The sequence below is a fragment of the Austrofundulus limnaeus genome, unplaced genomic scaffold (genome assembly GCF_001266775.1).
Source record: "Austrofundulus limnaeus strain Quisiro unplaced genomic scaffold, Austrofundulus_limnaeus-1.0 Scaffold33, whole genome shotgun sequence".
Classification (NCBI taxonomy): domain Eukaryota; kingdom Metazoa; phylum Chordata; class Actinopteri; order Cyprinodontiformes; family Rivulidae; genus Austrofundulus; species Austrofundulus limnaeus.
Window position 1 is genome coordinate 795,752 of NW_013952435.1, and position 14,546 is coordinate 810,297.

Consider the following 14,546-nt stretch of genomic DNA (forward strand, 5'->3'; position numbering starts at 1 on the left):
CTATAAGATAAATCAACTTCAGATTAATTCATTAATCAATAACTTGCATCCCTAATTTGTACAGGAATAAAATTAATTTATATCCACTCAGTTATGTAATTAAGTGTTTTAATGATTTGGCCGATTAATCGAAAAAATAATCGACAGATTAATCGATTATAAAAACAGTTGTTAGTTGCAGCCCTAAAGTAATTAAAATCGTTTTAATATCAGTGTAACGTTTGATGAACAGCTGCAGCCCAACAGTGCGTCTGGCAGCGGCGCTCTGGAGCACGACCCCTCGTCGATCTACCTGCGAGTTCCTGTGGGCGAGGCCATCCCCGGACCACTGCCTCTGGGCGTGTCGGTGATCGACGCCTCGGTTGCCCTGTTTGGCGTCGTTTTCCCCCACGTCTCCTTTAAACACAGGTGAGCCGCTTCGGTTGATGCGCGAAGGTTTAACGGTTTGTAATTCTGTCTGCTCTTGTTTTATGTTAACCGACTCTGTGCTCGATCCAGGCTGCAGATGCTCGACCACTTCGCAGAGTGCATAAAGCAGGCAAAAGGAGTTCGGCAGCAGGCCGTTCAGCTGAACATCTTCACCGCGGTGCTCAGTGCGCTCAAGGTGAAGAAGCGTAAAGTATCCTGAGCTCCGATCGGGTCAAACACACAGGAAGTGAAAACGTGTTTCCTTCATTACTGATTCCAGGGTTTGGCTGAGAACAAGAGCACTCTGGGCCCGGAGGAGGTGCGCAAGTCGGCTCTGGCCCTGGTGATGGGAGCTCTGGACAATCCCAACCACATCTTACGTTGTGCTGCAGGAGAGGCCCTGGGGAGGATGGCTCAGGTGGTGGGAGAGGCCACCTTCATCGCCCGAATGGCACAGACCAGCTTCGACAAGTATGTACTTCATTTGTCACAAATAGGCTACTTTTAGCTAGCCTTCTGTTCCTTTTAGCTAGCATTCTTCCAGTTTGAGCTAATCATTTGCCACTTTATCTTTTAACTACCAGTAACTTGTTGATGCTTTTAGCTGACATTTTTGCTACTTGTATCTTTTAGATATCATTCTGTTAATTTTCGCTGTAAGATACCATTCCACTAATCTTAACTTTTATTTTTGGCTTATAGCTAACCTGTTGCTGCTTTTAGCAAATGTTTTTTTAATTATTTTGCTACATTTGGTTTTTAGTTGATGTTTAGTTCCTGTTACTTATAGGTAGTTTTCTGCTTCTTTTAACTTTTAGCTACTATTTTGTTATTTTAGCATTCTACCACATTTAGCTAGTGTTTTGCTCTTTGATCTTTTTATCCTGTCGCTGCTTTCAGCTAACGTTTTGCTACTTTTAGCTTTTAGATACCATTCTGCTAATCTGAACTTGTTTTGTTACTTTTAGTTTTTAGCTAATCTGCTGCTGCAAGTGTCTTGCTACTTTTAGCTTTTTAGATACCGTTATGCTAATTTTAGCTTGTCTTTTGCTAATTTTTCAATTTTAGCTGTTTTGTTTTTTTATCTTAAAACTTGTTGTCTGCTTATTTTAGCTTATAGCTTTTGTTTTGGTACATTTTGTTAACATTAATGTTTTTCTCCTTTAAACTAGCCTTTTGTTGCTTTTAGATACCATTATTTAAGCTTTTAGCTGCTGTTTTGCTACATTTGGCAGCAGTCATTTAACACTGTGTCAATGTCAACTTTATTTATATAAAGCTCTTTTAAAAACAGCTAATAGCTGCACCAAAGTGCTATACAGCAATCCAGAAATATCACAAAACCACAATAATTGCTAAAAGAACAACCAACAATACTAAGAACAGACAAATTACAATGCCAGGTCTTACTTTAATTAAATGCCATTGAATAAAAGTGAGTCTTAAGAAGCACTTTGAAGTTTTCCAAGCTATGAGCAGATCTAATATGAAAGTTGTTCCATAGCTTGGGAGCAGACACAGCTTTACTCGTAAATCTGGATCTTGGAACATCTAGAAGCGCTCAACATTATTTGTATTTAAATTAACAGAAAACCAGGATTATTTCCTGCTTTAACAAATAAATCTGTTAAACACAAAGTAAAAAGGATGAATTTGTTCAATAAGATGGTTCTGCTCATTGTTAGACCTTCACCTCTGCTCCTCCTCCTCCTCTTACAGGCTGAAGTCGGCTCGTGACGTCGTTTCGAGGACGGGTCACTCTCTGGCCCTCGGCTGTCTGCATCGATACGTCGGAGGAATCGGGTCCGGTCAGCACCTAAAGACCAGCGTCAGCATCCTGTTGGCTCTCGCTCAGGATGGGTCCTCTCATGAGGTCCAGGTACGGAACATCACTCAGGAGGCGTAGATTAAAAAAAAATCTTTATTTGTTTTTAAATTTTCTGTACATGTCTGTTTGCAGACGTGGGCTCTGCACTCTCTGGCTCTGATTGTGGATTCCAGCGGTCCCATGTACAGGGGCTACGTGGAGCCCACGCTGTCCCTGGTGCTCACACTGTTGCTCACTGTGCCGCCGTCCCACACGGAGGTCCACCAGTGTTTGGGCCGCTGCTTGGGGGCTCTCATCACCACCGTTGGACCTGAACTGCAGGGTAACTGAGTTCAATCTGTGCAGTTTGAGTCGCGCCTCAGCTTTTTTGAAACCAGCAGGTGGCAGCAGAAGGAAATCTAATTCTCTCAATTAAGTTGTGGCCTTTAGTTTTATGGAAAAACCTAATAAAAATCAAAAGGAGAGATCTTAAAGTGGTAGAAAAGACAATTAGATACTTATGCATCTTCAAAGTGAAGAACTTAGCAACACAATATTGCTTGTTTTTCATGTAAAATACATTTAAAAAGTCAAGCAGAAGACAACCTGTTATTTTCTTGCATTTTAGTCACTCATGAATATGTGTAAATGTGGTTAAAATTGTGCTTTTATAAGGTGGAAAGGCGGGTCCTCTTTCTTTTTTCATTATACACACACACACACACACACACACACACACACACACACACACATTTGTGAATGCTTGTTAAGATTCATCGTCTAACAGGGACTGTTCCTCAAAGACTGTTTTGCATTGAAGGGGAGATAAAAAGAACAAAACAAGCCAGGGCCCTTTTTGTTTTACAGCAGAAATAAAATGGGGTGTGGCGAATCCGTGCTCACAGAACGCGGTTTTATTGCGAGGACAAACGCCCGAGGGCACGTCGTAAAATAAGGTTTTTTTCTGTCAGTTTTTCCTCATTAACTCGATTTGGTTGGTTAGGAAATGGAGCCACTGTTTCCACCATCCGCTCGTCCTGCCTGGTCGGCTGTGCCATCATGCAGGACAACTCTGACTCTCTGGTCCAGGCCGCCGCCATCTCCTGTTTGCAGCAGCTGCACATGTTCGCTCCGCGACACGTCAACCTGTCCAGCCTGGTGCCCTGTCTATGCGTAAGCCCCGAGTTTCATACGACGACGGGTTAAAAGTTCACCTTGCTGCCAGGTCACAGCTTGATGCCGTTGTCGTGGGGTTTCCCGCAGGTGCATCTGTGCAGTTCTCACCTGTTGCTGCGTCGTGCCGCCGTGGCCTGCCTCAGACAGCTCGCCCAGAGGGAAGCTGCGGAGGTCTGCGAGTACGCCATGAGCCTGGCGAGAAGAGCCGGGGACAGCAAAGACAGCACGACCATCAGTGAGTGTCAGGATCCAGATAAGGTGGCTTCTGTTTGACTTGTTTCCCTCTGCGACTCACTGAGCCTCACTGTGTTGACTGGGTGCACCATTCCAGATCTGAACATCACAGAGACCGGCCTGGAGGGCGTTCTGTTCGGCATGCTGGATCGGGAGACGGACAGGAAGCTGTGCTCCGACATCCACGACACGCTGGGTCACATGCTGTCGTCTCTTGCTGTGGAGAAGCTTTCTCATTGGCTGAAACTGTGCAAAGATGTCCTGGCAGCAACTACAGGTAAAAACACTTGATTTCCCTTGAAAAATGATTCAATGTTTTTTTTTTTAACTGTTGTTTAACCAGGCAAATCCCACTGAGATCACAGATCTCTTTGTCGAGGGCGGCCTGGGCCTGAGGGCAACTTATTGTACATATTCTACAATTAAAAGCAGTTGGCTAAGTTATATTTGCCTTTAGTATGTGACAGAGTACACAAAGAAAAGTTAAATATGTCTGTGTTGAAAGTAAAGACAACAAGACCATCTTCAACCAGCTTCATGTTCCTCTAACGACAGCTGCCAATAATATTCTGTAATAGGTTTGCTAAAATTGGCTTGAAGGTTTGCTAAAGTTAGCTTGCGTGTTTGCTAAAGTTAGCGCGCAGGTTTGCTAAAGTTAGCGCGCAGGTTTGCTAAAGTTAGCGCGCAGGTTTGCTAAAGTTAGCGCGCAGGTTTGCTNAAAGTTAGCGCGCAGGTTTGCTAAAGTTAGCGCGCAGGTTTGCTAAAGTTAGCGCGCAGGTTTGCTAAAGTTAGCGCGCAGGTTTGCTAAAGTTACCTTGACAGTTTGCTTAAATTAGCATGTGTGTTCACTAATGTTAGCAGTTGCGTTTCAATTAAAAGCAATTGGATAATTTACATAAGCATGCCTTATTTTGTGACAGAATAAACAAAAGTTATAGGTATCTATGATGAAGGTAATGTCAACAAGATCATCTTCAACCAGCTTCACGTTCCTCTGACTGCAGCTGTAATGAAATATTAAAATTGTAAGTGCACAGGACTGTAGCCAACCTCTCAGTATGTGGACGCAAGAAGAAATGCGACCCAAAGTTGAAAAGTTAAATTGTACAAATGAAGCTGTAAAAGAAAAGAACACCAAAAACTTCTGAGAAACATGACAAAGGCTTAGTTTTTTTATTTATTTATTTATTTGCTGCTTCTGACATCTTGATTCTGTTCAGTTCACGGTGAAGTCTCAAGACTAGCAAGGTGCAGTCAGCTTCAGTCGCAGCTCATCAGATAATGACCCAAAGCAAACAGCCAAAAGTACCTAAGAATAACTGAGGGAAAAAAAACTAACATCTTTAGAAAGTTGTTTGTGTTACAATTTTGTCTGTAACACTAAATCTTCTCCTTTGAGTCACCGAGCTGTAACTCAGTGCCCCTCCTCTCTCAGACGTAGGGGGAGCCGTCACCTTCGAGGTGGAAAARGACGAGGAGGACTCGGAGAAAAAAGACGAGATGGACGACGACACCATGTTCACGGGCCTGGGAGACGAYGACAAGTCCAAGCCGTCGGTGGCGCCGCGCTGGGTGACCCGGGTGTTCGCCGCCGACTGCCTGTGTCGGATCATCCTGCTGTGCGAGAACGCAGACAAGCTGCACTTTGACTTGGCAGCCGCTCGCTCCGCGCAAGCCAAGAATCCCAAAGGTACCACTTACCTCTCCAGTCTCACGCAATTCACTCATGCAACCTTATCATTCACCGACTGCTCATACTTTGAATATTTCTGCTGCCTCCGGTGCAATGCTAAGGTCAGCTCCTTGAAAAGAGCTGATCTGTGTGTGTTTCGTGCAACTGTCTAAGCAGACGTCTGGGAGTTTTTTCCACAGTAACAAGCAGAGGCTGTATTTACATCAGCTTATCTGGAATAAGTGGTACAGGCTCAACAGTTAGATGCTAAACAACCAGGAAAATGTTACCCAGTGCGTCTGATGATGTGTTCTTTTATTTTTTTTAATTATTGTCGCTGCTAAAATGATTTCTATCCAGGGGATCTGTTGGTGCTCCACTTGTCCGACCTCATCCGTATGGCCTTCATGGCAGCCACAGACCACAGTAACCAGCTGAGGATGGCCGGTCTGCAGACCCTGGAGGACATCATTAAAAAGTTTGCATCAGTACCAGAGCCTGAGTTCCCGGGACACGTTATCCTTGAGCAGTATCAGGCAAATGTGAGCTAAAGACTTTTTAAGTTTATCTACCTTAGAGAAATCACAGAGTGTGTAAAATTTAAAATAATACTTTCCGAAAATGGTTTGTTTAGGTCGGAGCTGCCCTCAGACCTGCATTTTCACCTGATACACCGTCTGACATTACAGCTAAAGCGTGCCAGGTAAGACATTTTGAAACATGCACCAACCAGCTATTACATTTATTAACCCTCAGACTAGCGCACACAGGAAGGAGGTTCTTAAAGAGACAGAGGCCAATTTCAAGGTGTTTAGAAACAGAAATGTTAAAAAGTCAAGTTTATTTTCTATTTAAACATATAAATAGCATTTTAATAACAACTAAAGGTGGCATAGTTACTTTATTATGGTATAGAATTTAAATATATGCCTGAGAATCCCATAATACTGCCCCTTTGATTGTTGTTGAGGCCAGAGTTGCTAATATAAAAACCTATCACAAACAGTAAGGAAATGTGTGTTTGGTAGGTTGTTTCTTTGTTGTAACAATGCTTCTTGGCAATAAATATCATACCGTTGGAAAGCCTGTTAATTTCCCTTTTAAATGGTGTCACATTTGCAAGGATCACGCAATTTGTGGGATGAGCAGTAGAGCCGAGTATGTGGGTTGTGCACATGAAATACTTGCTGTCAGACAGCTTATTTTGCTGTTGACTCTTGTTTTGAGCTTCCAGGTGCTGCCAATCAGATTTATTAAGAAGCTAATAAATAATCCACCAAACACAAATTACCTTATGTTTTATGATAAATATATATATTTTTTACGTAATGCCTGAATAAAAAAGTGCTAAACGCATAACTCACTGGTGTTCTCAAGGTTTGCAGCACGTGGATCGGCAGTGGCGTCGTCAGCGACCTCAACGACCTGAGGCGAGTCCACAACCTGCTGGTGTCGTCGCTGGACAAGGTGCAGGCCGGGAGGAGCTCCTCCAGCCAGCTGTACAGCGAGAGCGCCACCACCATGGAGAAGCTGGCGGTGCTGAAGGCGTGGGCTGAGGTGAGAACCGGAGAGCCCCCCCCCATCGCTACACGTCGACTAATCCGACCGCGCTCACCGGTTGTCTTTGTCAGGTCTACGTGGTGGCGATGAAGATCAAGAAAGAGGCGGAGTCTAAGCCCGCCAAGCTGGTCAGGAGAGAGGACGAGGATGAGGATGAGGACGATCTGGGCGCCGACGTGCTTCCTCCCGACAGCCTCATCACTTTGGTGCAGCCGGAGCTGCCGTCGCTGAGCCGCCTGTGGCTGGCCATGCTGCGAGACTACGCTCTGCTCACTCTGCCGGCCGAGTTCTCCAGTCAGCTGCCTCCTGATGGTACCGCCCAATCTTCTCTATCAGCCGAAAAACAAAACACCAACAGGACCAAGTTTTAATTTAACTTTTGGATCAGATAAATTACATTTTCTGTGAAAATGCAGCGTGAACACTGAGCACTGAATGATTTAGCAGAAATTTGCTAAAGAAGCTGAAATTGAGCTGATGTTAGAAGAAACAGAACTCTAGGAGAAAACATATAGCTAAAAGAAGCAAAAAGCTATCTAAAAGTAGAAAATTTGACTAGTTAAAAACTAAAAAACAGCATGGTAGCTAAAAGTAGGAGGCCATGTAATGGGAAAACACTACAAACAGCTAGGATTAGCTAAAAGCTGTAGTAGCAACGTTATCTAAAATAGCAAAAGAGTAGTTTAAATGATTTAGCTATTTTTTGGTGACTGTTTCGCTCATTTTAGCATTTAGTTATTCTTCTGTTTATTTAAGCTTTTACTACTGTTCTGCTTATTGTAGCATTTAGCTACGTTCTGCCTTTTTTAGCTTTTCACTGTTCTGTTAATTTGAGCTTTTTGCTACGTTTTACAGTTTTAGCTTTTAATTGTTCTGCTCAGTTTAGCTTTTAGCTAATTTATGCCTTTTTTAGCTTTTAACTGGTCTCTATTTTGCTTATAACTACGTTATGCCTTTATAGCATTTAGCTACGCTCTGCTTTTTTAGCTTTTCACTGTTCTGTTACATAAAGCTTTTTGCTACTTTTACAGTTTTAGCTTTTAATTGTTCTGATCAATTTAGCTTATAGCTGCATTATGCCTTTTTAGCATTTAGCTACTTTATGCCTTTTGTAGCTTTTCACTGTTTTGTTAAATTTAGCTATTTTCTACGTTTTACAGTTTTAGCTTTTAACTGTTCTGCTCGGTTTAGCTTTTAGCTCTGTTCTGCCATTTTTAGCCTTTAACTGGTCTGCTTTATTTAGCTTATAGCTATGTTATGCCTTTTTAGCTTTTAGCTACATGCTATCTTTTTTAGCTTTTCACTGTTTTGCACAGTTTACCTTTTAGCTGTGTTCTGCCATTTTTTTAGCTTTTCACTGTGCTGCTCTATTTAGCTCTCAGCTATGTTCTGCCTTTCTTTAGTTTTTCACTGTTCTGCTTGTTTTAACTTCTGTTCTGTTTCTTTTACCTTTAGCATAGCTACCTATAACTAGCTTCTTCAACACAGTTCAGCTGTCCTTCAGCTCTCGGCGCACTCACCTGTTGGTAGCCAAAGAAGATGTCTTAAAACTGATTTTTTTAAGTAAAATAAAATCCTCCTGATGGATTTTTATTTTCTCAGGTGGAGCTTTTTACACCCCAGAGACCATAGACACGGCACGGCTCCACTACCGTAGCTCCTGGGCCCCGGTYCTGCACGCCGTGGCCCTCTGGCTGAACAGCACCGGGTTTGGAGCAGGCGAAGATCCAGAGGATCCCTCCAAGTCTCCTGAAGGTTCCTCCAAAACCAGGTCTTTTGAGGAGTCTGTCAAAGACCGGATGCACCTTCTATTGGGTAAAGCATATTCTGTCACGTAGCTGAAGCGATTAACCAGTGTTGAGAAGCTTTATTGTTTATTTTTATCTCAGGTGTCAGTATTGAGTTTCTCTGCTTCCCTCGACCTGAGGAGCCCATCGAACACGTCATGTCCTGCCTGCTGGCTCTGTCAACTCTGCTGGAATCTCCGTGGGCCAAACAGCATATCGCAGAAGACCAGGTCTGCTTGGCTGCAGAGTTATCTTTTAATTTATTTTACAAGCCAACTAAGTCTTAGATTGAATCATTGCCTGTCGTTCCTGGTGGTGTTGTATACTTTGTGTTGCAGTTGTTGGCGGTGGAGCTCCTGAATGTGCTGCACAGGCTCCTGCTGACCCGAGACCCCCCTGGTGTCCAGCTCCAGGTCACCACTGTGGTTCAGGAGACCATCAGGGCTGCGCAGGACCACCTGCAAAAACTGAGAACCGGCAGAGGTCGGGAGCAGGGTTATTATAGTTAAATAAAACTAACTAAAAAACAAATAAAAACTGTAATAAAATGAAAAAACAATAACAAAAACTGTATAATCTTTTTACAAAATGAACTATAACTAACTAAAATTATAGATAGAATATCCTTACTTTTAGTGTTTGTCAACTTATTTTGAGACGTGGATCTTTTTTTATTTTTAAACAGAGTAGTTTCACATTAGCTGTGTGCCGTAACTCTTGTTTACAATCTGCTGCTCAGCATCGTCTGCCAAATGATGACAACAAAAGTTGGGAGAAAGCGTCCACTGTGGGTTTTCTTTGAATATGACTGCGAGAAAAATCAAAGCAAGTGTCTTGTAGTGGAAACAGGTGATAAAATAGGTGGAAAATATCTCCAGGGAAAAACTGCATGAATCAAGCGCACACAAGATGGCTAACTGGGACTATCTTGACACGCTAGCTTCTCTCAGTAGCTCCCGTGAAAAACAAGCAAYGAGTAGCACCAAGTTGGAGACAGCTATTATTGTCCTAAAATAATCACCCAAGTTTTTGGTTGGCAAAATTGAGTTACGCAATTATTTTAGGAAGGTGTCACTATAATGGAGGCTTTAAAGTGCCTGTGACATCAAATTTTCATAATAAACGTGAATGCATTTTTGGAAAGATAACATTGATAACATATTGCAAAATAAATTTCACATCGCTCAGATGAACAGTTGTTGAGATGTTTGCATGTGAAGAAACAGGAAGTGATGTCAAAGGGGAATGTCTGCATGTAAACAGTGTTGTTACAAAAGCTAACAACAAAGACTGTAGAGAAGAATTTGTTTCTTTAGATTATTTTAGTTGCTATCAAAGAGAGATGAAGAAGAGTTAAAGTTTAAATAACTTTGTTTTAATAAACAGAGACCAGCAAGTTTATTTTATTAATGAGTTCCCCTTTGATGTCACTTCCTGTTTCACTTTGGCTGAGCCAAATTTAAAAGAAAATAGGCCAGTTATGTGACAAAATGGGTAAAAATCATGTGTACAATGCCAATTTTCTTAAGTATAAAGATGCTTTCTTTGACGTTTTGTATTTGAAGGATAGGCTTGTCACAGGAACTTTAACTAGTGACCAAATAGCTGCTGGTTAGTGAACTCACAGGAACATCACAAGCTGGAGGATTCATTGGCAAATATTTGTTCAAACTAAAAAAAATCTAATACTAGAACTAATAAAAAAACTAAACTAAAACTAAGTATTAAAAATGCAATAATAACTAATAAAAACTAGCAACTACACTGTAAAAACTAATTAAAACTGAATTAAAAGACAAAAGTAACAATGAAATAAAACTAAACTATAATGAAAAAATCCTAATCTATTATAACCTTCATCTGGAGCTGTTTTCGTTTAACTTCACTCAAACGATGACTCGAGAGTTTTGCACAAGTTTGAAATAATTTTATTATTTTGCTCAGGCAAAGAAGAAGACGGGGAAAAAGACACCCGGCCTGTCCTCGGGGAAGGCGGAGACACGGGGGAGCTGGTCCCGGGCAAGTCCTTGGTGTACGCGGCCATGGAGCTGCTGGTCTTCCTCGTGGTCCGCCACGTGCCGCAGCTGAACTCGCGAGTGAAGGAGTCGCCGAGCCACGCGCCRCTCAGGCCTCAGAGGCTGCCCGAAGGGAGCGAGCGTCTGGTGGCCAACACCGTCTCTATCCTGGCCGAGCTGCCGTCACTCTGCTCGCCTTCAGGTGAGAACAAGTACACGATTTAAATAAGCTGAAACTTTTCACAATATTTCAGTGTTTGCATTGATTTTATGTTTGTTTGTATGCTGTAGGAGGAATGACCATTCTACCCACAGTTCTCTTCCTAATCACCGGGGTTCTGAGGGAAACTGCAATCAAGACAGCCGACAACTCTGTACCCGTTCCCGTCTCGGCTGCGCTGCAGGGCATCAAAACCATCGTCACCTCACCGTTGGCCCGGTCCGAGAGCATCCAGACGCAGTGGACCGGCCTCGTGAGAAGCAGCCTGGCGTCTGTGCTGGAGTACTCTCAGCCAGGTAAACAAYGGGTTATCAGTTTGTGTTCAGATTCAAGATGGCCGCCATAGTGCTTTTAGTTTTTCATCGGTCGGCCGTTCCCTGCAGACGAGTCCAGACCCGACATGGACGAGGTCAGCATGTTGACGGCGATCACGCTCTTCCTGCTGTCGGCCAGCGGTGAACTCGTCGGAGTCGTGGTCCTGCAGAACGGCTGCATGGACCGCTTCCGCAACGCCCTGAACTCCAGCGACCCGTGGGTAAGAACCGAGCCGAACAGAACCTACCAACAACCGTCCCGTGAGAAATCTGGGCATTGAATACGGAGATTAAAGTCAAAACAAGCAGAACAGAAGCTAAAACCAGTAAAGTAGAGGCCGAAATGATCAGAACAGAAGAGAAAACGAGTGGGAAACAAGCTATATGCAGCAGAATAGAAGCTAAAAGAAGCAAACAAAAGCTAAAGTTGATAAAAGGAGCAAAACAGATGCTAATATTAGTTAAATTATAGCTGAAAGGAGCAGAATGATAGCTATAATTATCAACGATGAAATTAAAATATTAAATGCTGCAGAATGATAGCTAAAGGCGACAAAAGGCAAAAGGAGCAGAATGATAGCTATAATTATCAACGATGAAATTAAAATATTAAATGCTGCAGAATGATAGCTAAAGGCGACAAAAGGCTAGCTTGAAGCTAAGTGACAGAAGAATAGCTAAGACCTAAGAGTAGTTAAAAGCTAAAACAAGTATAATATTAGCTTAAAGTAACAAAAGACTAACTAAGAACTGAAAATAGCAAAACAGTGAGTAAAAGGAAAAAGTGGCAAAATGGTAGTTAAAGGCAAAAAGGAACAAAACAGTAGCTAAAGTTTAAAAGTAGAAAATGGTAGGTTAAAGCTAAAGCTAGCATAATAGTAGCTAAAAGCAAAAAGTGGTGAAAAGTATAGATAAAAGTAAAAAGAGTAGAACAGTAGCTAAAGATTATACATTACAAAATGTTAGCCAGAAGCTAAAATTAGCATAGAAAAACAAAAGTAAACTTAGTTTACTGAAGCATATTTTAAAGAAATTTGAATAATTTGAAATGTATTTCTGAATGGATTTATTTTTGTTACAGATAAATATTTAGAAAAGTATAAAACTAACAAAAAAACAAAACTCATCACCTGAACGAGCTGAAATATTTTAAATATGAACGGCTAAAATTACCCAATGTCCACAGAAGAACTTTGATTACAAATAAAAGTACAGAAGAGGCTATAAATAGGAAAAAGCGCTGACTCAGCATCCGCACGATAATGAGTCCTTGATCCGAGGCTCAGATAAGCAGGTTTAACTCTTGCTGCCACAGGTTCAGGCCCGGTGTTACCAGCTGCTGCTGTCTGTGTTCCAACACACCAACCGAGCCCTCTCCACTCCTTACATCCACGCCTTGGCTCCACTCATGGTGGAGAAGCTGAGGGCGGTGGAGCGCAGTCGACCCGGCACYGCCGCCGAGCTGCAGGCCGTCCAGGAGGGCATCCGGGTCCTGGAGAACCTGGTCGGCATGGGCGAGGAGAAGAACCGTGAGTATAGCCTCTGCTAATGGACCACTAAAGCACGGTAATTGTTTCACCCGAGTGTCCGGCTCCATTAAAGCTCTCCGCCTCGGGACGTCTCCTGTCTCCAGCGCTAACRCATCACAAGCTAATTTTAGAAGCCCTGCTCTGGTTTACCGTCAGTTTCAGTATTGATTTGGACTTGATGTTACATTGTGCTGTAAAATCTGTTTGGTTCCTTTTATATTTTAACGTTTGTTCTGTCTCCGTGCTCCAACAGGGGTGCAGCTGCTGGCCCTCCTCGTCCCGACGCTCATCTCGTACCTTTTGGACGAAAACGCCATCTCCTCTGCGCCCCAAGTGTCTAAAAGCCTGCACGAGTTCGCCCTTCAGAACCTGATGCGGATCGGGCCTCTCTACCCAGCTGCCTTCAAGATTGTAATCGGCGCGGCACCCGAGCTCAAAACGCGTCTGGAGTCTGCGATACGGGCTAACCAAGCTAGCAGCAAAGCTAAAGCCGCGGCTAGACAAGCTCAGCCAGCCGTTCCAGCTGCGCCGACGATTAAACTGAAGAAGAGCTTCTTCTGAACGCGACACACGTGCACTCTTTGTCATCTTTTAGATGGTTCCCGTCAACAACATGCTGTTAATTAATCAGTTTGTATGTATTTATTTATTCTTCAGCTCACTTTAGTTTTTATAAATAAATATTCTCAAAAGGTTAATAATGTATATATCATTAAAAAGAATTTTAAAAATGTCAAATTTTGATTTGATGAATATATCAAACTTTTTTTCATCAAACAATTCAATCCAGGCTCCTTTAAAAAAAAAAGGCTTGCAATTAATTTGCCTTTTGAATTTGCCCCATCAATGCTTTTTCTTGATGAATTTCAGCTCAGGTTCAAAAGTTTTTTTKAGCCGTTGTGTAAAATGTAAATGAAAAAAACAATGCTGTGGTTTTCAAATCTCATAAACTCGTATTTTATTCACAGCAATTGTTGCCGTTTTTAAAAGAGAATGCTGTWTGCARTTTTGCAATGTCTTGCTGAAATAARCAAGACCTTCCCTGAAAAATACGTCTAAAACCCAAAGATACTTTTCTGAATTGATGGTGCCCATGATAAACAATGTTGAGATTTTCAAATCTCAAACTTGTATTTTCCTCAGTGGTTATAGTTTTTTGGAGAATGCTCCACGCAGTTATGCATTGTCTTGCTGAAATAAGCAAGACCTTYCCTGAAAAAGACGACGTCCAAAACTCATACTTTTCTGAACTGATGGCGCCCACGCTAGAAGCACTAATGCATCCAAATGTACATGTTTTTTTTTTAAAACTAATCCACTATTTTTTGACAGTTTTCATAAAATGGTTAATCGTCATCCAAATGTTCTGCTGAAAAAGGTTGTTTWTAATCGTTATGGTTACTTTTCTAGCCGTAAAATAGCCATGAAATTCAAAATTTGTACTTTTTTTCTAAAAAGAATAGGATTGTTAGTTGAAATGCTAAAATATGAGTTTATGAGATGTGCACATCACTGCATTCTGGTAATATTCCTACATTTTACATAAAAGCCTTAAATGATTACCAATTTTTAGTTAACATTATTTGATTATATATCACTTTATCTTTTCAACATTCCTCATAGAAGCTATATAATTGAGAGATTATTTCTTTCAACTTTATTGAGCCAGCGATATTTTTAACAGACAGAAGTAAATGTTTTCATCACCACCTGATGATGTACACGTTGAAGCTGCTGCTTTACTCATGAATGATTTTTAATCCCTTACTGTGTTGTAGTGTTAACAATCACTAGCCATTAACTTACTTTGACAAGTTTGTCAAA

The 14,546-nt window shown here is 41.9% G+C and overlaps 1 protein-coding gene across 2 annotated transcripts in view; it reads left to right on the top strand.

Annotated features, from left to right (window-relative positions):
- heatr5b (HEAT repeat containing 5B) overlaps positions 1-13,460 on the top strand; it is a 25,617-nt gene extending 12,157 nt beyond the window's left edge. For both annotated transcript variants that reach the window (XM_014005933.1, XM_014005934.1), the window contains exons 16-36: positions 233-408; positions 499-604; positions 689-879; positions 2,128-2,287; positions 2,369-2,558; positions 3,219-3,388; positions 3,479-3,626; positions 3,723-3,902; positions 5,061-5,315; positions 5,658-5,839; positions 5,932-6,000; positions 6,675-6,854; positions 6,929-7,169; positions 8,460-8,672; positions 8,747-8,874; positions 8,983-9,127; positions 10,589-10,861; positions 10,951-11,175; positions 11,263-11,414; positions 12,509-12,722; positions 12,976-13,460. In XM_014005933.1, the coding sequence (XP_013861387.1) occupies positions 233-408; positions 499-604; positions 689-879; positions 2,128-2,287; positions 2,369-2,558; positions 3,219-3,388; positions 3,479-3,626; positions 3,723-3,902; positions 5,061-5,315; positions 5,658-5,839; positions 5,932-6,000; positions 6,675-6,854; positions 6,929-7,169; positions 8,460-8,672; positions 8,747-8,874; positions 8,983-9,127; positions 10,589-10,861; positions 10,951-11,175; positions 11,263-11,414; positions 12,509-12,722; positions 12,976-13,283 (3,906 nt within the window). In that variant the 3' untranslated portion in view covers positions 13,284-13,460. The remainder of the gene's footprint in view (positions 1-232; positions 409-498; positions 605-688; positions 880-2,127; positions 2,288-2,368; positions 2,559-3,218; positions 3,389-3,478; positions 3,627-3,722; positions 3,903-5,060; positions 5,316-5,657; positions 5,840-5,931; positions 6,001-6,674; positions 6,855-6,928; positions 7,170-8,459; positions 8,673-8,746; positions 8,875-8,982; positions 9,128-10,588; positions 10,862-10,950; positions 11,176-11,262; positions 11,415-12,508; positions 12,723-12,975) is intronic.
- Positions 13,461-14,546: the final 1,086 nt, after the last annotated feature.